This window comes from Barbus barbus, assembly GCF_936440315.1.
Source record: "Barbus barbus genome assembly, chromosome: 4".
NCBI classification, from domain to species: Eukaryota; Metazoa; Chordata; class Actinopteri; order Cypriniformes; family Cyprinidae; genus Barbus; species Barbus barbus.
Genome location: NC_136732.1, coordinates 39943405 through 39965732, shown reverse-complemented (window position 1 = coordinate 39965732; position 22328 = coordinate 39943405). Strand labels below are relative to the sequence as shown.

Below are 22328 nucleotides of genomic sequence, written 5' to 3'. Positions count from 1 at the left end.
TTTTTCTTTAACCTTTTTCAATTTGAGGGGGGCAACAGCTTCTAATGTATTAGAGAAGATAGTGCCCATGTTGCTAGTCATTTCGTCTAGTTCATGCGTATTTATGGGTACACAGAGCAGTTGAGATAAATCAGGCAGGTTATTTGTGAATCTGTCTTTGGTGGCTGGAACAATAGTTCTGCCCGGACGATAACGCGGAGCCATATAATTAATATCAGTAATACGCAGCATGCATGATACAAGGAAATGATCAGTAACATCATCACTTTCAGGTACGATATCTATATCGGTAAGATCAATTCCATGCGATATAATTCAATCTAGCGTATGATTAAAACGATGAGTGGGCCCGGTGACGTTTTGCTTGACTCCAAAAGAGTTTATTAGGTCAGTAAACGCAAGTCCTAACGCATCATTTGTATTATCAACGTGAATGTTAAAATCTCCGACAATTAGCAGTTTATCAACATTAACTAATAGATCTGAGAGGAAATCTGCAAATTCTTTTAGGAAATCTGTATATGGCCCTGGCGGTCTATACACAGTAGCCAGAGCAAGAGATAGGAGAGATTTCTTTTGGATATCTAACAGTGTAACATTAAGCAGAAGTATTTTGAATGAGTTAAACCTCCTGTATCCTGTTTTCTGAGTAACATTGAGAATCTCACTATATATTGTTGCCACACCGCCGCCACGACCAGTCTGACGGGGCTCATGTTTATAACAGTAGCTTGGTGGAGTAGACTAATTTAGACCAAGATATTCATTTGGTTTAAGCCAGGTTTCAGTCAGGCAGAGTACATCAACATTATTATCTGTGATCATTTCATTTACAATAACTGCTTTGGGTGCGAGTGATCTAATGTTTAAGAGCCCAAGCCTTAAAAATGGTTTTTGTTCATTTATTTTGTGTTTTTCTGGTTTAATCACGATCAGATTTTTTCTAGATCCTGCATTAAATTTATATTTTGACCTCGCTATTCGGGGAACAGACACAGTCTGTATAGATTGGACAACGCAAGTACTTCTATCATTTAAGTGGGTAGAACAAAAGTCGTCATAGCAGTTATTTGAGAATTGGCTTACTACTCAGATGGAGCGTAGCGTCCTGGAGATGTTGTCCGACAGGAGTTCCGCTCCGACTCTGCTGGGGTGCAGGCCATCAGCACGGAAAAGCCTAGGACGCTCCCAGAAAAGATTCCAATTATTAACAAAGAGCAGTTTCTGTTCTTTACACCATGACAATAACCATTCGTTTAAAGCAAACAGTCTACTGAACCTTTCGTGTCCTCGTCGATACGTGGGAAGAGGTCCTGACGCGATGATAAAAAGTAAAGTCGTGACGTATTGTCAAGTGACCCATACTCGAAATTGGTGCTCTGCGTTTAACCCATCCAAGTGCACACACACAGCAGTGAGTAGTGAACAAATGCACACACACACACACACACCGTGAACACACACCCGGAGCAGTGGGCAGCCATGCTGCGGCGCCCGGGGAGCAGTTGGGGGTTCGGTGCCTTGCTCAAGGGCACCTCAGTCGTGGTATTGAGGGTGGAGAGAGCGCTGGACATTCCCTCCCCCCACCTACAATTCCTGCCGGCCGGGGGCTCGAACTCGCAACCTTTAGATTACGAGTCCGACTCTCTAACCATTAGGCCACGACTTCCCCCATAAAGTAGCAGTGGTTGGGACAAATTTTACATATCAATTCTGCTTAAAAAGATGTGATCTAATCCTGTTTACATGAAATGAGCTGCTCCTGAGCAGGTTTAGGTTAAGGACCTGTTGCTATGACAGCAAGTCTAGGATGAGCTTTATTTACACTGCTAATTGGGCAGTGTGCGCATGCCAATAAATAAAAAACAATTCAGTTTTGAAGCTTGTGACATAAATGCGCACATAAACTCGATCACTTTATTTAGCGTTCATGTAAACACTACAATCAGATTCATCAATCGAAATGAATTCAGTCCGAATTAACCAAAAATTCCAATAGGGTCTAGCTGCAGACTTGCACTTGCACTCAAAGACACTTGCGCTTCCGCGAGGGATGTCACTTGCACTCTTTTTATTTTTGTTTTGTTCTATTTATTAATAATTTTTAGTTTGAATCATTCAACATTTTACAACAGTAGCTAGGTGGTGAAGACAAGAAAAAATAAACTAAATTTACAATGTCACTTGCAATCGCTGCTTGCACTTTCTGCTACCTGCGACTTCACTTGCATTCGAAACGAATCGTGTGTGTTGCCAATGGAGACAAGACGCTGTGGTGGTTAAACGATTAAAACTAATTTAGTACAACAACGAACAGGGTCCTGCAAGTCATCTGTAGGAGAAAAAGAAAAGACCCACAAATCCGTGGCTACAGAACAGCAGAATATGAACGCAGTTCAAAATTGTGCATGTAAATATATCACAACTTGATTTTGCATTAGTAATATGCATTGCTAAGAACTTCATTTGGGCAATTTTAAAGGCAACTTTCTCTATATACATATATACAGATTCCAGATTTTCAAATAGCCGTATCTTGGCCAAATATTATCCAATTGTAACCATATCCATTTTCCATATATTAATGGAAAGCTTATTTATTCAGCTTTAAGATGATGGATACATCTCAATTTAAAAAAATAAATAAAAATTGACCTTTATGACTGGTTTTATGATCCAGGGTCACATATAAGATTTTACTCCAGTGTGAATCCTCTCATGTGTTTTCAGGTGCTCTGACTGACTGAATCTCTTGTCACAGTGTGAACACTTGTAAGGTTTTTCTCCAGTTTGAATCCTCTGGTGCTGTTTTAAACTGCTTACTGAAGTAAAAGTTTTTTACTAAAAAAATTTTCTCTCAAAATATGAAATATATTAAAGCTCTCTGAACAATTAGTTTCTTGTTATGTTTACATGTAACACAGTGCTCCACAAATAAACGTACCTTATGAATTCAGATGTGCGTATTCTTTTTCTGTGCACTATAATACAGATTTTTCCCAGTAAACCTTTAATGATTCTGTGGTATAGTGCAGGGGTTTCCAAACTTTTGCATTCCACGACCCACCTAGACAAGTATAATCTATTTCAAGACCCACCAAAATATTTGAGATAAAAAAAACAATTGACATTACTATAAGCTTAAAACCTTGTCCATAAAACCTCAAAACGTGCTCACTCCGGTGCGGCGATGAACTGTAATCCACGCTGCGAGTGTTGTTAAACTCGTCGTGGGGTTCAGTGCAGAAAATACCTTCACAACCCAACACTTTTTTTTTTTTTTTTTTAGAAAAGCATAAGAAGCAAAGCAGAATTATCTCAACTTTGAAATTGTAAAAATAATAAACCAATGTGTCTCATTTTAAATAAGCATTAAAAATCGAGATGACAAATTTACTTCACCCAGAAATTTACTTTTGCAATGGTTAAACAAATGTTCAGCTATATCTTCAAAATATTTTTTAACTTTGGCACATTTTTTTCTCTATATAGTGATGATATGGCAAGGAAAATAGGACATTTGGTAAATTCTGTTATGCTAGCATGTGGAAATGTTTGTATAGTGTTACAATTAACCCAGCATTTGTGCCCTGCAATAATGGGGCACAGGGATGTCCGTCAATCATTGTCCTAATTTATATACAGGTGCATCTCAAAAAATTAGAATATAGTGAAAAGGTAAATTATTTTCTAGTAATTTATTTCAAAAAGTTAAACTTTCATATATTTTACATTCATTACATCTAAAGTAAAACATTTCAAAAGTTGTTTTGTTTTAATTGAAGCCTTGAGACGAAGAACCATACAAGTCCATATTTTCAAATTTTGAGTAATAAGATTTTTTTCATTTGGATTGTGAACATTATATTATATATTTTTATTTTACTTGAAAATAGACAACAAAAGCTTCTCAATTCTAAGGAGATAAAAATTTTCAGTGTCAGTATTAAAAATCAAAAGTTATTGTGATTTATATTTCTGAAATGTGGAAGAACGGTATATGTCCAGTTAGTGTGGAATAACAGTATAACTCCAGTTCATCATATCACTTTAAACCACTAAAGATCTGATTCCTTTATCTTAGTTTTAATACAGTAACAGAAACTTCAGGTTAATATTAAGCATTTCTTTCAAGTTTATTATTTTAAAAACAGAAAATACAGTATGAACAATGGACAATACATAGACCTTCTTACAGTACAGGCAATAACAATGAATTATTAACAAAAAACAATATATATATATATATATATATAAATAAATAAATAAGAGGACAGTTTTCCGTTGTTTATCATGATGGGAATAGTCTCTGAACTTTGATCACTTCTTGTATGTTTAGATAGCTCCAATAGTGCACCTTGTCGTTTATTTAGAAAAGCTGGCGCAGCGCACCTGTGTATACTACTTTAAACTGTTCTCGCGCTCCGCCATCTCACGATATAAATAAATATATAAACAAATAAACTCTGCTTGCCGTACTTTACACAGGACTGGTGGGAAATATGAATGAATACAGCTTTATTATATATGGTATGTGGTTTATTTTGATAGGTTAACTGTTTATGCGGTGTTTAGCGCTCCTCAGCGCGTTCAGAGAGAGAGAGCGATCACATCACATATACGGTTCTTCCACTCACCTCTTTCGGTGGATTTTTCCCTGGTTTTTGTTCTCCTCTTCAAGTCAAATATGGTTTTCCAGCATCCCTCAAAGCCTTCCTTACTCTGTCCTTCCATTTGGTCATGTCGGCTCTCTTTTTTTTGCCGAGGTTTTCCCTTTTAATGTCCGAAGCGGACATGACAGCAAGCGGCATCTCCATTCTTCTTTGTGGACAAAAACGTTTTTTCCGCGTGATGCTATTTTAACGTTTAAAATGCGGACTCTTGGTCACGCAAAAATATCCCCAAACTGTTTCTGTATACAAAGTTCACACATACAATTAATGTCACATGGTTATCTCATTTTTTGTTTTTTTGGACTTATACGGTTGTTCGTCGCACACACTCAATTAATGATTAGCGCTTACAGCTAATGAAAGTCAAAAAATCAGTATTTCAAATTTACGTTTGAGTTTCAATAAATGACCATCCCTACAGTATAAATTCCGGGTATCTCTTGTTCTTTGAAACCACAATAATGGAGAAGACTGCTGACTTGGCAATGATCCAGAAGACAATCACTGATACCCTCCACAAAGAGGGTAAGTCACAGAGGGTCATTACTGAAAGGTGTGGCTGTTTACAGAGTGCTGTATCAAAGCATATTAAATGCAAAGTTGACTGGAAGGAAGAATTTGGGTAGGAAAAGGTGCACATGCAACAGGGATGACTGCAAGCTTGAGAATACTGTCAAGCAAAGCTGATTCAAACACTTGGGAGAGCTTCACAAGGAGTGGACTGAAGCTGGAGTCAGTGCATCAAGAGTCTCCACGCTCAGACGTCTTCAGGAAAAGGGCTACCAAGCCACTTCTGAAACAGAAACAACGTCAGAAGCATCTTACCTGGGCTGTGGAGAAAAAGATCTGGACTGTTGCTCAGTGGTCCCAAGTCCTCTTTTCAGATAAAAGTAAATTTCTGAAGTCAGTGATGATTTGGGGTGTCGTCAGCCGTCTACCAGGAGATTTTGTAGCACTTTATGCTTCCATCTGCTGACAAGCTTTATGGAGATGCTGATTTCCTTTTCCAGCAGGGCTTTTGTACCTGCACACAGTGCCAAAACCACTTCCAAGTGTTTTGCTGACCATGATATTACTGTGCTTGATTGGCCAGACAACATGCCTGACCTGAATCTGGAATCTATGGGATATTTTCAAGAGAAAGATGAGAAACAGTCAATCGGCTCAATAGTGCCTCAGCAGTGCCACGGGCTGATTGCTTCCATGCCACACCTCACTGATGCTGGAATTTGTGCTAAAGGAGCCCTGACCAAGTATTGAGTGCATAAATAAACATACTTCAAATAACTTGAACTTTTCTGTTTTGCAAATCCATTTTTGATTGATCTTAGGAAATATTCTAATATTTTGACATACTGATTTTTGACTTTCATGAGCTCTAAGCTCCAATCATCAAAATTAAAACAAAAAAACGTTTGAAGTGTTTTACTTTACATTAGGGGTGTAACGGTTCACAAAATTCACGGTTCGGTTCGATACAACACAGTGGTGTCACAGTTCTGTACGTTTTCGATACGGGGGCGGGGCAATTGGTTACGTCGCAATGTTGGAAATGTTTCTGTTTTAAAAGAAGGTGAGCCAATGGATATCACACAAGCACGCGTTTGCACCAGGTTTGCGGGGCAAATTAATTGTACTTTTAATTTAATAATAAAAGTAACTTCATAATAATAATAATAATAGGCCTAATAAAAATAAGAATGTAACAGGCCTACAGTAATTGGAAATGCCAAATCCTCTTAATATTGCCAATAATTGATGTTTTTGACAATATCTCTGGCTATCATCGATACAAGATTATCTCTTTCGACGCACCCCAGCAAGGGGAGGTTATCGCAGGGTAGACAGCACATTGCCTGTTACGTCGTTTGGGCTGCGTTGTTGAGCTCAGTAGCACTGATATTTCACACACTTTAAGCTTTTATTTTCCAAACGTATTGGGATTAGTCCAACGAATCGTTCGGTTTGTAATCCATACCGAACCGAAAGCCTCGTACCGAACGGTTCAATACGAATACGCATATTGTTACACCCCTACTTTACATGTAATGAATCTAAAATATATGAAAGTTTCACTTTCTGAAATAAGTTGCAAGAAAAAATGAACTTTCACCATATTCTAATTTTTTGAGATGCACCTGTAATTTGCAGTTTCATCACGCAGAAGCCAAGTGCTATTGATAAGATTGCCGCCTCAGCCTCTATATAATATATATACACTGAACAAAATTATAAACGTAACACTTTTGTTTTTGTCCCCATTTTTCATGAGCTGAACTCAAAGATCTAAGACTTTTTCTATGTACACAAAAGGCCTATTTCTCTCAAATATTGTTCACACATCTGTCTAAATCTGTGTTAGTGAGCACTTCTCCTTTGCCGAGATAATCCATCCACCTCACAGGTGTGGCATATCAGCATGCTTATTAGACAGCATGATTATTGCACAGGTGTGCCTTAGGCTGGCCACAATAAAAGGCCACTCTAAAATGTGCAGTTATACTGTATTGGGAGGGGGGGGTCCGAAAACCAGTCAGTATCTGGTGTGACCACCATTTTCCTCACGCAGTGCAACACATCTCCTTCGCATAGAGTTGATCAGGTTGTCCACTCCTCTTCGATGGCTGGAGTTGCTGGAGATTAGCAGGAACTGGAACACGCTGTCGTATACGCCGATCCAGAGCATCCCAAACATGCTCCATGGGTGAAATGTCTGGTGAGTATGCTGGCCATGCAAGAGCTGGGATGTTTTCAGCTTCCAGGAATTGTGTACAGATCCTTGCAACATGGGGCCGTGCATTATCATGCTGCAACATGAGGTGATGGTAGTGGATGAATGGCACGACAATGGGCCTCAGGATATCGTCACGGTATATCTGTGCATTCAAAATGCCATCAATAAAATGCACCTGTGTTCATTGTCCATAACATACGCCTGCCCATACCATAACCCCACCGCCACAATGGGCCACTCGATCCACAACGTTGACATCAGCAAACCACTCACCCACACAACACCATACACGCTGTCTGTCATCTGCCCTGTACAGTGAAAACCGGGATTCATCCATGAAGAGAACACCTCTCCAAAGAGCTAGACGCCATCGAATGTGAGCATTTGCCCACTCAAGTCGGTTACGACGACAAACTGCAGTCAGGTCGAGACCCTGATGAGGATGACGAGCATGCAGATTAGCTTCCCTGAGACGGTTTCTGACAGTTTGTGCAGAAATTCTTTGGTTGTGCAAACCGATTGTTGCAACAGTTGTCCAGGTGGCTGGTCTCAGACGATCTTGGAGGTGAAGATGCTGGATGTGGAGGTCCTGGGCTGGTGTGGTTACACGTGGTCTGCGGTTGGATGTACTGCCAAATTCTCTGAAACGCCTTTGGAGACGGCTTATGGTAGAGAAATGAACATTCAATTCACGGGCAACAGCTCTGGTGGACATTCCTGCAGTCAGCATGCCAATTGCACGCTCCCTTAAAACTTACCAGGCAACGTTTTTCCAATTTTCTATTGTCCAATTTTGGTGAGCCTGTGCAAATTGTAGCCTCAGTTTTCTATTCTTAGCTGACAGCAGTGGCACCCGGTGTGGTGGTCTGCTGCTGTAGCCCATCTGCTTCAGGGTTCGATGTGTTGTGTGTTCAGAGATTGTATTCCACATACCTTCATTGTAACGAGTGGTTATTTGAGTTACTGTTGCCTTTCTATCATCTCTAACCAGTCTGCCTATTCTCCTCTGACATCAACAAGGCATTTTTATCCACACAACTGCTGCTCACTGGATATTTTCTCTTTTTCTGACCATTCTCTGTAAACCCTAGAGATGGTTGTGCGTGAAAATCCCAGTAGATCAGCAGTTTTTGAAATACTCAGACAAGCCCGTCTGGCACCAACAACCATTCCATGTTCAAAGTCACTTAAATCCCCTTTCTTCCCCATTCTGATGCTCGGTTTGAACTTCAGCAAGTCGTCTTCACCACATCTAGATGCCTAAATGCATTGAGTTGCTGCCATGTGATTGGCTGAATAGCAATTTGTGTTACCAAGCAATTGAACAGGTGTACCTAATAAAGTGCCCGATGAGTATGTATGTATGTGTGTGTGTGTGTGTATTTATTTATTTATATATATATATATATATATATATATATATATATGCATAGTTTTTACAAATATTATTCTTTTAACACTTTTGGTTATTCTGTTCACTAACCAACTAATCTGATCGATAAGCTCGGTGCGCCCTGTCTGAGACCGAAGGAATGGAGAGTTGGTTGAGCGATTTACGACTAAAACCCCCCTTCTAGCGTTTTACACAAATAACGAGAAATGCTCCAGGGCGCACAAATGGAAATATTTCATCTGACATATCATTTATAAAAAATCATCAAAATGACCAAAATTGTGTATAACAATTATCTACTTCACTCTGTTATCAGGGTTCCTTTTTTTATGTCCACATCTCTTTGCTTTTTTATGAGTTACTAAAACAGTACCATTTTTACTTTTATTTCAGAGTTGATTGAAGTAAACAAGGAGGATGAAGAATTGAGTGAAGTTGAGGAGAAAAATGTCAAAGGTGGAGAAAAACCTTTGAGTTGGTCTCAAACAAAACAGAAAGATTTAAAGAAAAAAAGAGCCAATAAATCATTCACCTGCACTCAGTGTGGAAAGATTTTGACAGAAAAATATGGTCGATGTTCACATGAGAGTTCATACTGGAGAGAAACCATTCACATGTGAGCAGTGCGGGAAGAATTTCACACAATCATCAAGCTTTAAGAAACACATGAATATTCACACTAGAGAGAAACTGCACACGTGATCAATGCGGCAAAACATTTTTGAGGGCTTCATGCATGAAGAAACACCTGACAGTTCATACAACAGAGAAGCCACATTCATTTAATTTGTGTGGAAAGAGTTTTTCACTTCTACAACACTTGAAAGTACATCAGAAAATACATACTGATGTGAGAGAGTACGTGTGCTTTGAGTGTGAAAATACTTTTATTTCAGCTGAACATTTGAAACTGCACCAGAGGATCCACACTGGAGAGAAACCTTACAAGTGTTTACACTGTGACAAGAGATTCAGTGATTCAGCAAATCTGAAAATACATGAGAGGATCCACACTGGAGAGAATTCACGAGTACACACTTACATATAATTTGAAGGGGTTATAATGCGTATTTGGCGTGCTGTCCGGGGGGAGGGCTCTGAGCTCGGAGTTCGGCCCGAACCCAGAGTACTCCCCCCCTATGTAAGTGCTTAGGACTAGAAGCGTGGAGAAGGGGTGGTGGAGGGATGCTGCAAACTGTCAATGGAATGAGGTGAGACTGCTGAGTGTATATATACCTCTTACCATTGATTGCTGAGTGCTCTCCACTTGTGTTAATTATCTGAACGAGCTCCTCCTGAACTTTGTTAATAAAACATCATTTCACAAGTTCACACTTACATATAATTTGAAGGGGTAAGTTTAATGCGTATTTGGCGTGCTGTCCGGGGGGAGGGCTCCGAGCTCGGAGTTCGGCCCGAACCCAGAGTACTCCCCCCAAAAGGCTAAACAGCAGAGGACAGCCACCGAACAAAAACCCCCCCCAAATGAGTGCCGAGTTTGGCGGGCTGGTATCTCGAGAAAGGGTCTGGATGTTTGCCCAGGGGGGCCCATGATGGTGGCTCACTGTGCCTGGACTGACGGGCCCTGCTGGCCTGCAACGGGGAGCAGTTGTAATTTGGAGCGACCGTTCGGGAGAGTTTGCGCCTTCTTTCTCCGCTGTGAGACCAATGCTCGCTGGACAGAAAGAGGAAACAGGAAAGAGTAAAATGAGAGCTTGACCGGGAGATTTTCTCACACTGCGTCCGCTGTGAGACCAAATGCTTGCTGGACGAAAGAGAAAACGTAACTGCTCTACCGGGAAAGTTCTCACTACGTCCACTGTGAGACCAAATGCTCATTGGACAGTAAGAGAAAACAGGAAAGAGGAAAATGAGAGCTTGACCGGGAGATTTCTCACACTGCGTCCACTGTGAGACCAAATGCTCGCTGGACGAAAGAGAAAATGTAACTGCTCTACCGAGAAAGTTCTCACTACGTCAACTGTGAGACCAAATGCTCGCTGGACAGAAAGAGGAAACAGGGAATAGGAAAAAATGGGAGCTTGACCGGGAGATTTTCTCACACTGCGTCCGCTGTGAGACCAAATGCTCGCTGGACGAAAGAGAAAACGTAACTGCTCTACCGGGAAAGTTCTCACTACGTCCACTGTGAGACCAAATGCTCGCTGGACAGAAAGAGGAAACAGGGAATAGGAAAAAATGGGAGCTTGACCGGGAGATTTTCTCACACTGCGTCCGCTGTGAGACCAAATGCTCGCTGGACGAAAGAGAAAACGTAACTGCTCTACCGGGAAAGTTCTCACTGCGTCCGCTGTGAGACCAAATGCTCGCTGGACAAAAGAGAAAACGTAACTGCTCTACCGGGAAAGTTCTCACTGCGTCCGCTGTGAGACCAAATGTTCGCTGGACAGAAAGTAAACAAAATTACTTTCACGATATTCAAATTTTTTGAGATGTGTAAGGAATAATTGACAAAGGTCCGTTGAATTATTAGAAAAATAATGCACACCTGAGGTGGTGATGCGGCCATGACATGAAGCAGAGTTACAATTCAATTCAAGTTCATTTGTATAGCGCTTTTCATAATACAAATCGTTGCAAAGCAACTTTACAGGTGTAACGGGGTGAACAAGACATGAGACGTGCAGATCCAAGTGCAAGCTTTTATTTATAAACAGTCAATAAACAGGCAGGGTCAAACAACGGAACACAGGTATGGTTCGGGCAAGACACAGAGCAATCCTAGGGCTAGCGAGAGTCGACGATCTACGAACAATATCCAAAAGGGCAAGGCAGAGAGATAATCCAGGTATACGAGCAGTAGTCCAAGAGAGGTGAAAACAGAGTCCAAACGGCCAGCCAAAGGGTAAATCCAGGAAACACAGGCAAGAATCAAAACACTAGAAAAACACACAAGGCAAGACTATGACAACAAAGTGGGTTCCGTATCGCAGCTAAAACTAGGAGAGTTATAAATGCAGAACAATACTGGAACTAAACACAAAAACACAGAATGGCTCGGTAAGGCAGCTAACACTAGGGGAGTGCTATACGCAGAACAATACTCGGCAGAGAGGAAGAGGAAGTCCATGGTTTATGTAGGGTGTGTGATCAGTGCAATGGATGATGGGATTTGTAGTCTGAGGTGGCGTGCAACAGTTAGTGTGGTGCAAGAGTCCATGTGGTGAGGAGTGACCTCTGGTGGTGAGTTAACGGAAGTTCATAGACCAGATTCATGACATAGACCCCCCCAAGGAGCGGCTTCCAGGCGCTCCTATACAATCCAGGAGGGCGGTGGAGCGGAGGTGGAACAGGGGGAGGGACGGAGGGCCAGGTCCACGTGGAAGTGGAGTAGCCGGGGACCGAGGCAGAGTCGCTACAGCAGGAAGCCAGGACGGATTCAACGGGACTGGAGCCCACCAGGGCAGAGCAGGAGGAGCAGAAGACCACCAGACCGGAGCAGAAGACCACCATGGCAGAGCAGATGACCACCAGACCTGAGCAGACGAAGCAGAAGACCACCACGGTGGAGCAGATGACCACCAGAGCCAGACAGCAGACCTCCACGGCGGAGCAGACAGAGCAGGATCCCACCAGTGCAGAGCAGACAGGGCAGGAGAGCACCACGACGGATCAGGAGAACGCCACGACGGATCAGGAAACCACAGCAGAGATTGGAGCCTAGGGAAAACTGAGACACACGAGACAGACATAGCATTTTCAGTCTCAAGGACCGAGGTAGGGAGTTCATAACCAGGTTCGTAGACTGTAACTGGTCTGACATAGTTCAAAATCTGGTGCACCAACAGAAACTGACTCAGACAATTTAGTGACAGAATCTGCCAAAACAAACAATTCAAAAACAGACTCATTGAATGAAACTGGACTGATAGACGTCTCAGTGACTGAACCTGGACTAGCAGTATACATTAGATAACACTAGACAAATGAACAATTCAAAATCAGCCACCAAGGCTGATTCAGCACAGGACGAGAGTTCAGAGATGGCCTCCTCGGCCGGTTCAGAACAGGACAAACATTCATAAGTGGCCTCTGTAGCCACGACAAGACAGGACGAGAATTCACAGATGGCCTCCATAGCCGTGACAGGGCAGGACGAGGATTCACAGACGCCTCCACAGCCGTGACAGGGCAGGATGCGGATTCACAGACGGCCTCCATAGCTGTAATGGGGCAGGACGAGGATTCATAGGAGGGTACCACTTACACCTCTGGAGGTTCTACAGTAGCAACATAAGGAAACAGCTAGAGTTCAGTAACAGGACAGGTACAGTGCTCATCAACGGCTCCTTTGACCGTGACATGACAGGCTTAGAGTACATTGCTGGGCGCTACCACCATCCAATGAGCTGAAGTGAGCACCGCCACTTCAGGAGGTTCTGCAGCATTCTGGTGTACACAGCCCAAACGCAACATAAAGCGATCCCCATCATGGGAAGCGCTTCGGATAGGGAAATTAGTGCAGGAACAGGAGGGTTGAAGTGAGCTGGTTTGGGAATACCAGCTGCACGTGCAGACACCAGTGGTCATCCCTCACACTGCATACCAGATTAAGATACTGAAGGACTGACCTTGAATATCTGGGTGTGACAGACAGGACATGACAAGACTCTGGCTGCTCAGCTGTGACATGACGTGGTTCTGGCAGATCAGCGGAGACGTGGTGAGACTGGCAGATCAGCGGAGACGTGGTGAGACTCTGGCAGATCTTCTGTGACTTGGTTGGACTCATGAATGGCAGCTGTGACATGACGGAGTGTCGTTGTGGCCATCATCTTGTGAACAGGTTCCGCTGTCGTCGCCATTATGCGAGTGTGCTCGGGTACGGCCACCATTTCACGAGCTGGTTTAATCACCAGAGTTGCGGTCAATAAACTCGAATGTCCCAGAGCTGGCGATTGACTAAACACCACGGCCACCATTATCGGCACGGATGCAATGGCACATTCCTCCTCCGCGACACCCACGGCGAATGAGGAACTGACTGATAACAGAGCATAGTCCAGAAACTGACTGAGTGACGAACGCGGACCCTTAGACTTAAGAGGTGGGTTTATGCCATTGCAGAAAATCTCTATGAAAAAAATGTCCGGTAATTCTGAATAGTCAGCAATGGCTAAACTCTCGAATATGGTTCTCCAGTGATCGTGGACCTTGTTTAAGGGCAAATAATATTTTAGTTGTGTCCATACCTGGCCAATGTCCACCTGAAAAGCTGCTGGATCCTAGTGTGGCCGAGTATTCTGTAACGGGGCGAACAAGATGTGAGACGTGTGGATCCAAGTGCAAGCTTTTATTTATAAACATAGTCAATAAACAGGCAAGGTCAAACAACGGCAAACAGGTATGGTACGGGCAAGACACAGAGCAATCTTAGGGCTAGCGAGAGTCGACAATCTGCAAACAATATCCAACAGGGCAAGGCAAAGGTTAAATCCAGGAAACACAGGCAAGAATCAAAACACTAGAAAAACACACAAGGCAAGACTATGACGACAAAGTGGGTTCCGTATCGCAGCTAAAACTAGGAAAGTTATAAATGCAGAATAATACTGGAACTAAACAGAAAAACACAGAATGTTTAGCGCAAACAACAATTAGCGTGTATGTTTCCATGTGTGTAAACTGTGTGTGGTTTCGAAAGTCCTGAAATGTTTCCAGATAAGTCTGCCATATGCATCAAACCAATGTTCCGCCATACCCCAGCCTAATCCTGCCCAGATCATGTGTATAAATAAGTCACAATACACAATTGTTTATATTAGAACAAAAGTATTAGCATTTGAACACTTTCTAACATTGAAATTAAACTTACTGAAATGTAGCTTCTGATAAATTTTATACAGAAATTATTACTCACTGATTACTTATAAGACTATTGAGTGCTTGGTCTGACAGAAAGTACTTGAACAAAAACCTGAAAAATGTTGAGATGTGTAAACCATGGTGTAAACCACTTATGGCATTATTTAATTAATAATCACGTTCAACTCGAGCAGCGGTCTAAAAATGTTTATTTAATCAGCAAACGGACATCAGTTTACTTCAAGATTGAACAATGAGGCATAGTTGAGTTATGTACATTAACAACGATTCGGAACAAATTTAATGTAATTTAATCGAAATCTATGTGAATGTGGTGCGGTAAAATGTTATATACATATATAGATTATTAATTTAACCAACCCTTTAAATCATTAAATGCTTCAAAATGTAGACCGTTAATTAAATCATTGTTGAAACATTTGCAGTTACAAATAAAAACAATATAACACCTTAATTGCATAAACAGAGAATACTTGTGAATTAAGGTGTGTGCATACAAAGTATAAAATTATATTCAGATACTGCACATATAAAAATGCTGACTCGTTATGTTTTCTCATTGAAATAATGATTTACTCTTAATTCAATAGAATGGATGGGAACACTAGGGAATAGCAATGTGGCAGCACGGTGGCTTCACTTTTATAACATCATGAGCAATCCAGTTCTCTATTATAGATCAGTGATGTTAACTCATAATAATGTATGACTACGGTCACATGGACTTAACGGCCATAAAGTCCTCAAGACATCATATTTTCTCTAAAATTTTCATAATCCTCGGAAGTCAAACTCAATCAAAAATAAAATTAGATTAATCACACAGCCCTAAAGTACAAGAGAGCTCTCACTTCTGGATTGCAAAATATGGACAATGCCTTGGTGAAAAATGTCTTAATTTTATCGCATGGAGAAATGGTTGGCAATATACAGTTAGCTTGATATGTATATACCAATGATAAATTGTAAATGTATTTCCTTAATTTCTCCAGCACCAAAAGCAGAACAGCTAACATTAGAGCTTATCTTTCATAATTTAGCCACACTTACAAGAGAAGAGAATAAGGATCAATTACAAAGCTACATGACAGTATATCTTGCATTTGATTTACTAAATACATTATAAGTGGAAGAATAACTCAGTCATTTTAAAAACAACAATAAAGAACACATTAAAATTAAAGCTCAAGTGTTAGTCACTTCATCAGCTTCCTGAACAAGAACAGTTTGGAAAAAGCTTCTACATTCCCTCATGAAAGAAAACTGAACATTATATGAAACACATAAGTCGTCATAATATCAATTTATATTTTGAAGCAAAATGATATACAATAATAAAATGTTTTGACATTGTTCTTTGGGGAGGAACTCCATGTCCATGAACTTCATGACGATCTGAATCTCACAGTTGAATCTGCTGGTTTTGAAGATTACGATGAACTTTATTCACTGTGAAAATGTTAGATAAAGTTTCTTTGTCATGTCGCTTGTAATGTCTGATTTGGACAGATTTATCCATATGATATTTTAATGCATTATTGTGTTGCATTTGTTGAGGATGCAGCATCAGATCTGAAAGAGCGGGATCTGAAGATGATCTATTTACTGTGATTGTTCTTTGTATGACTCTGCAGGGAAGATAATTGATTGAAACGCTTCTCACATGCAGTGATATGGTTTCTCTCCAGTGTGGATCCTCTGGTGTCTTTTCAGATGTATTGACTGAATGAACTTCTTGTCACAGTGTGAACACTTATAAGGTTTTTCTCCAGTGTGAATCCTCTGATGCTGTTTTAAACTGCTTATTGAAGTAAAAGTCTTTTCACACTCAAAGCATGTGTACTCTCTCATAACAGTATGCAATTTCTGATGTGCTTTTAAACTTTGTAGTAATGAATAACTCTTTCCACACAAATGACATGAATGTGGCTTCTCCTTTGTATGAACTGCCAGGTGTTTCTTCAGGTATGAAGCCCACAAAAATGTTTTTCCACATTGATCACATGTGTGAATCTTCTCTCTAGTGTGGACGTTCATGTGTATCTTAAGGTTTGCTGAGTGGGTGAAACACTTCCCACAATGCTCACAAGTGAACTGTTTCTCTCCAGTATGAACTCTCATGTGCGTCGTAAGATTTACATTTTGTGTGAAACTCTTCCCGCACTGATCGCATGTGTATGGTTTCTCTCCAGTGTGGATCCTCTCATGTTTTTTCAGGTATCCAGACCAACTGAATCTTTTGTCACAGTGTGAACACTTGTACGGTTTCTCTCCAGTGTGAATCCTCTCGTGTGTTTTCAGGTATCCAGACCAACTGAATCTTTTGTCACAGTGTGAACACTTGTATGGTTTCTCTCCAGTGTGAATCCTCTCATGTGCTTTCAGGTCTCGAGACTTACTGAATCTTTTGTCACAGTGTGAACACTTATGAGGTTTCTCTCCAGTGTGGATCCTCTCATGTTTTTCCAGTTGTCCTGATGAACTGAATCTCTTGTCACAGTGTGAACACTTGTATGTTTTTTCTCTAGTGTGGATGTTCATGTGTACCTTAAGGTTTGCTGATTGTGTGAAACTCCTCCCACATTGACCACATGTGTACGGTTTCTCTCCTGAATGAATTCTCATGTGACGGTCAAAACTTGTTTTGTGTGTGAAACTCTTTCCACACTGAGTGCAGGTAAAAGATTTCTTGGCTCTCCTTTTCTTTATATCTTTCTGTTTGGTTTGAGAGCAACTCAAATGTTTTTCTCTAGTTTTGACATGATTTTTCTCCTCAATTTCACTTGATTCTTCATTCTCCTCATTTTCTTCTATAAACTCTATAAAAAAAAAAAAAAAGCAGAAACAGTTAATTTGTCAGTAACTTGAAGAACAAACAAATAATAATAAAAATAATACACACAAATGTGAAAGGACATAAAAGTAGACCCTGGTCTAACAGTTTAAAGAATTTATAAACAAATTTGTGTTCCTTTTGATGCAGTTTTAAAAGTTATACATCCCTGAAACTTTTCATAAATCATTTTTAAAATATTATAGACACAAGTCCCATGTTTCTATAGGGAGAAATATATATAAAAAAAAAATATAGCTGCAAGCAGCAATTACGGGGCCAAGCACTCCAGTGGCAAAATGAGAAGCTAAGCATAGCATGGAGCATCAGACCAAATGCAACAACGAGTACTAAAAGCAATTTTAGGATAATTTCAATTGAAATGGCTGAAAAAAATCATAAATAAAACCTCTGTAAACAGTCACCTACATTTCACTGCTGGTTATACTCTGTATAATTACTTTTACTTTACTTACTTTTGTCATTTAGCAGACGCGTTTGTCCAAAGCGACTTACAAATAAGAAAAAGTAACTAAAACTAAAAGTTACAACTCTATAAATACTATATACCCACATATTTAAGAAAACAAGGAAATTAAATACAATTGACACATGCATATAACAACATTTCCATAATAAACATATAAATGAAAAAAACTAAAATAAAAAGCGATACTTCTATCCCTTGCCGGTGTCCCTGCCCGGTGGAGTCGCACGGTAGAGTTGATGGTCTCTTTACTCTTTACTTTTGTTATTTAGCAGTCGCTTTTGTCCAAAGCGACTTACAAATAAGAAAAAGTAACTAAAACTAAAAGTTACAACTCTATAAATACTATATACATAAATTGTGTACGTGACAAATAAAGATCTTAAATCTTGATTAAATGGCTGATCACTTTTGACCAACAGGTGGCGCTACAATCAAATCATTTTGGTGTGTTCTGTGTGAGGTGACAATGGCAAACACAAAGCTTGTCTTTGTCAAAGCTTTGCAAAGATATATCCTCTGAGTCATTTTGGCACCATGCCTAAAATCTGAAGTGGCGCTGTATGAAAACGGTTTTGTCTATCGACACAAAATCCATAACTTTTTGTCAGCACGGTCTGAAGATGATCTCATTCAATTTTGGTGAAAATCAGACAAACGGTTGAGGAGGAGTTTGAAAAAATTAGGTTTTCAAAATAAATCAAAATGACAGACAGAAAGTTTGGCTGACTATGACAACATTGGTATCAATGTTCTCAGCATGACCCAAGGAATATATTAATACCAGTCTCATTACAATAGGCAAAATTCACAGAAAGCTATTAGCATTTAATTGAAATCACATAACTTTTTACCACAAGGTGGCACTGTCTGTAAACTTTTTGAGTACTTTCAGGTAATTTTCTCGATGGCACATACAAAGTTTCAGAATGGTACACCAATGCATTCAAAAAATATATAACATTTTATATCATAATACTCTATTGTAGTCAATGGCAATTTAATGTTTTGTTCAATTATAGCACCACCAAGAGACACAATCCCACCAAATTTGTATGTGTCCTTAGAGTGTGCCCATACATATGTGTGTAAAATTTGGTGAAAATATCTCATTTTGTTTTGGAGTTATAGACATATTTGTGTACGAGTAGATGAAAAATGACTGAGTGCTGACTTTGTTTGCATTTTTGTGCCACTTACTATCAAAATTGACAATTGGGCATTAGTACATAACCGGGACGCTATGTTTATGAATTTCCTACGGTGGTTTCGTGTCGATCGGAGTAACGGTTTTTAAGATATTGGCAAATGTTTTTTTTAAGCACTAAAATGCAACGTTGCACACACCATGAGGCAAAGTCAGGCAAGTTTGGTATCGTGGACTTGGCAAGGATTCAGGAGTCTAAAAAGGTGACTCTGGTGAAAAGAAGTCGACCACACACAAAGTTATAAGCAAGTGAATATTTGATTTTAACACTAGGTGGCGCTGGCTCGAAACTTCTCAGGCTCCTTCAGGGCATCGTGCTGATGACCCATACCAAGTTTCGTAACGATACGTCAATGCGTTCGTAAAATATAGCATTTTACTAAAAAATTTTAAATGGCTGACATGGGAAAATTGGATATGGTTTGACTCGGCATGATGCACCGAATATGCATTTTTCGTATTTCCTGACCACTAGCGCCAAAACACTACAGATAGTCTCAGGTCATGCTTGTTATAACACACACCAAGTTTGGTCTCAATACGCTAAACTGTTGTGGCGATATAGCCTCAGAACCATTTTTGCGTGCTTTTCATAAAATTTGTTCACACGTTATTCGAGTACGGTTTGACTAATCAACTTGAATTCCATACATTTTTGCTAGCATGTTCTGTAGATGATCTGAGCCAATTTTGGTGAAAATCGGACGAACCGTCTAGGACAAGTTCGAAAAAGTAAGTTTTACGAACAATTAAAAGAATTAAGAATTTGTATTTTGAGATTTATGGTTCAAAAGTTATTAGCATAAACATGAGTGAAAATTTGGACAAGTGGTGGCGCTAGAGAGTTTGAGTTAGAAACACCAAATTCGCTGTGGTTAGTATTGAGACTATCCTCTATCAGTGTGCCAAATTTTACAACTTTCCCGCAAGCAGTTCTATGGGCTGCCGAAGAAGATGAACGCCAACTAAAACAATAGGTGCCATCATGCATTTTGTTGAAAAAAGTGTCCCTTATTATTTGCTCCATCAATATTATTCAGCAGCTCTAATGATTGCTTCAATTACAACAAACTAAATCTAAAACTTCTTGAAATTTTATAGCTGTTTTATAGAAATTGTTTTCCAATTATTATCAAAGCTTTGTAAGTAGGGCTGCACAATATATCGTTTCAGCATTGCAGGATGTGTGATGTTTTGTATACTGATCGTTATATTTATACTGATTGTTTTCTTTTCTCACACACAGACACCTCGTCTACACCAGACACGACAGCTGTACAGAGATTTTAAATAAGTTTAGTAGCAGAGCTACTGCAAGTGATTTTCAGTGCTGGAAAACCATTTAACCTTTGAAAGTTCCGCGTTGTTGTGGAGAGCGCGGGTCACGGTTGCTTAGCAAAGGCAGATGCCACGAAAACGCAAGCTCCCGAGCGCTTTGGAAAGAAGAAAGCGGCGTGGCGGTAGTTTTCCACACCTTTTTAGGCATGCCAAACGACCCCAAAGTCTGTCTACACTGGACGAGACAAAGCGATCATTGCCAATCATTTGAACTTTGTGTCAGGATGTCATAAATAGAACGAGGCAGCAGTTTACTGGCGGGGATTTGTCATCTCGCATCGCGTCGCATCCAGTGCAGACAGCATTATTGAATGGGTTCTATTGCATTTTGTCGCATTGCACTGCTCGTGTCCGATGTAGACACGGTGAGAGCCAAGCAGATGCACGTGAACACTAATTCCATTCAGTTGCAAGTCTATTTGTGCCCGAAATGACACATACGTGCTAAATTATGCAAAATGCAAAAAACACAGTTGCTTATGGCTTCAGTGCAGGTAAACAATTGAGAAAGAAAATGTATGTGTAACAGTATATTGCTTCACAGCAGTTTAATGTTCTTGAGGCTTTCGGTGTTATAATGTTAATCAAACAATAAAATACAAAGAGAAAAAAAACACTTTTGTAGTTGTAACAGATTTACTAGATTTAATTTATACAGTGAAAACTATGCAATGCTATTTTACATTTGATTATTCAATTTCTGTACTGAATACTGTTAGACTTGCCTGAAAAATATAAAGCACTGTTTATTTCATTTTTATCTTTGTTGTTATATTTATATGTTTGTAAGTTGTTTATTTGCTGATTTACTCACCTTAATAATCATCCACTATTTTTTTCCAATTAGAGCTATTCCAGTCATTTTGGTGATTTCTCTCTTTTTTTCATATCGCAATATATATTGCAGAAAAACAAAATATTGCAATGTGAGTTTTTTTCAATATCGTGCAGCCTTATTTGTAAGCCTAATGTACCACAAACAGTCATTAAAGATGAATGAAGAATAAAATCCAACCTCCTTGTTCCTCTTGTTTTATTCCCAAGGTTTCTGGTTGCTCGTGTTTTATTCTCCATGTTTCTGGTTCCTCGTGTTTTATTCTCCATGTTTCTGGTTCCTCGTGTTTTATTCTCCAGGTTTCTGGTTCACTGGTGTTCTCCTCACTCTCTTCTTTAACAAACACCATCTTCACAGCAGATCTCAGTTCAGATGATACTCCTCCAGAAATTCCTGCTTGCTTCAACACTTAGTCACGACTCTGAGGATGAGAATATTAAAGGTATTTATTAACGTGATTCAAAAACAATTTTTATATTTACAGAAACAACATTTCTAACCGTTTGTTTTAAACCAGCATCACCACAAAACAACAGAGAGCGTGGTAAACTAATCTTCTTCCTCTGAGGTTTAATGGTGTTTGGCAAACACAAACGTGATTTAGCGCCCCCCGCTGGACTGAAGCGGAGAGAGGAGGGAATAATACGGCGAAATTACGTAGTGCGTCCATAAAGTGCACTGATTTTTTCTTTTAAAAAAGCCGATCTGCACAAAAAATTTAAAGTAATTAAGATTATAGACTCGCTTGGTAGCTGATCAATTTCAACAGTCTTCGTGAGTGAGGATTAGAGCAGAGAAACGATCAAAATATTAGTCAAATATTTCATGTTGCAGCATTTAAAGATGGAAATTAAGATAAATGAAAACATGCGACAATGATAAGATGTATCCTAATTAAAAACAACAAGAATAATAAATAAATAAATAAAAATAATTACAAAATATTGCTCAGGTTTAGCATGAAACACAACACCTTTGGGT

The 22328-nt window shown here is 39.8% G+C and overlaps 1 protein-coding gene across 1 annotated transcript; it reads right to left on the bottom strand.

The window, feature by feature from the left end:
• Window positions 1-14101: 14101 nt before the first annotated feature.
• LOC306863564 (uncharacterized protein) lies at window positions 14102-21925 on the bottom strand. The gene is made up of 3 exons (XM_079406980.1): window positions 21848-21925; window positions 21528-21768; window positions 14102-17466 (listed from the first exon to the last, which is right to left on the bottom strand). The coding sequence occupies exons 2-3, from the start codon at window positions 21694-21696 to the stop codon at window positions 16307-16309; spliced, it is 1329 nt and encodes a 442-aa protein (XP_079263106.1). The 5' UTR covers window positions 21697-21768; window positions 21848-21925; the 3' UTR covers window positions 14102-16306.
• Window positions 21926-22328: the final 403 nt, after the last annotated feature.

Bases quoted from the DNA above. Each gene is read 5' to 3' on its own strand.
- LOC306863564 (XM_079406980.1), bottom strand. From the start codon at position 21,696: ATGGTGTTTGTTAAAGAAGAGAGTGAGGAGAACACCAGTGAACCAGAA. The intron at 17,467-21,527 runs GTTGGATTTTAT...TTTTTTTTATAG, and splicing joins AAAACAAGAGGAACAAGGAG to AGTTTATAGAAGAAAATGAG.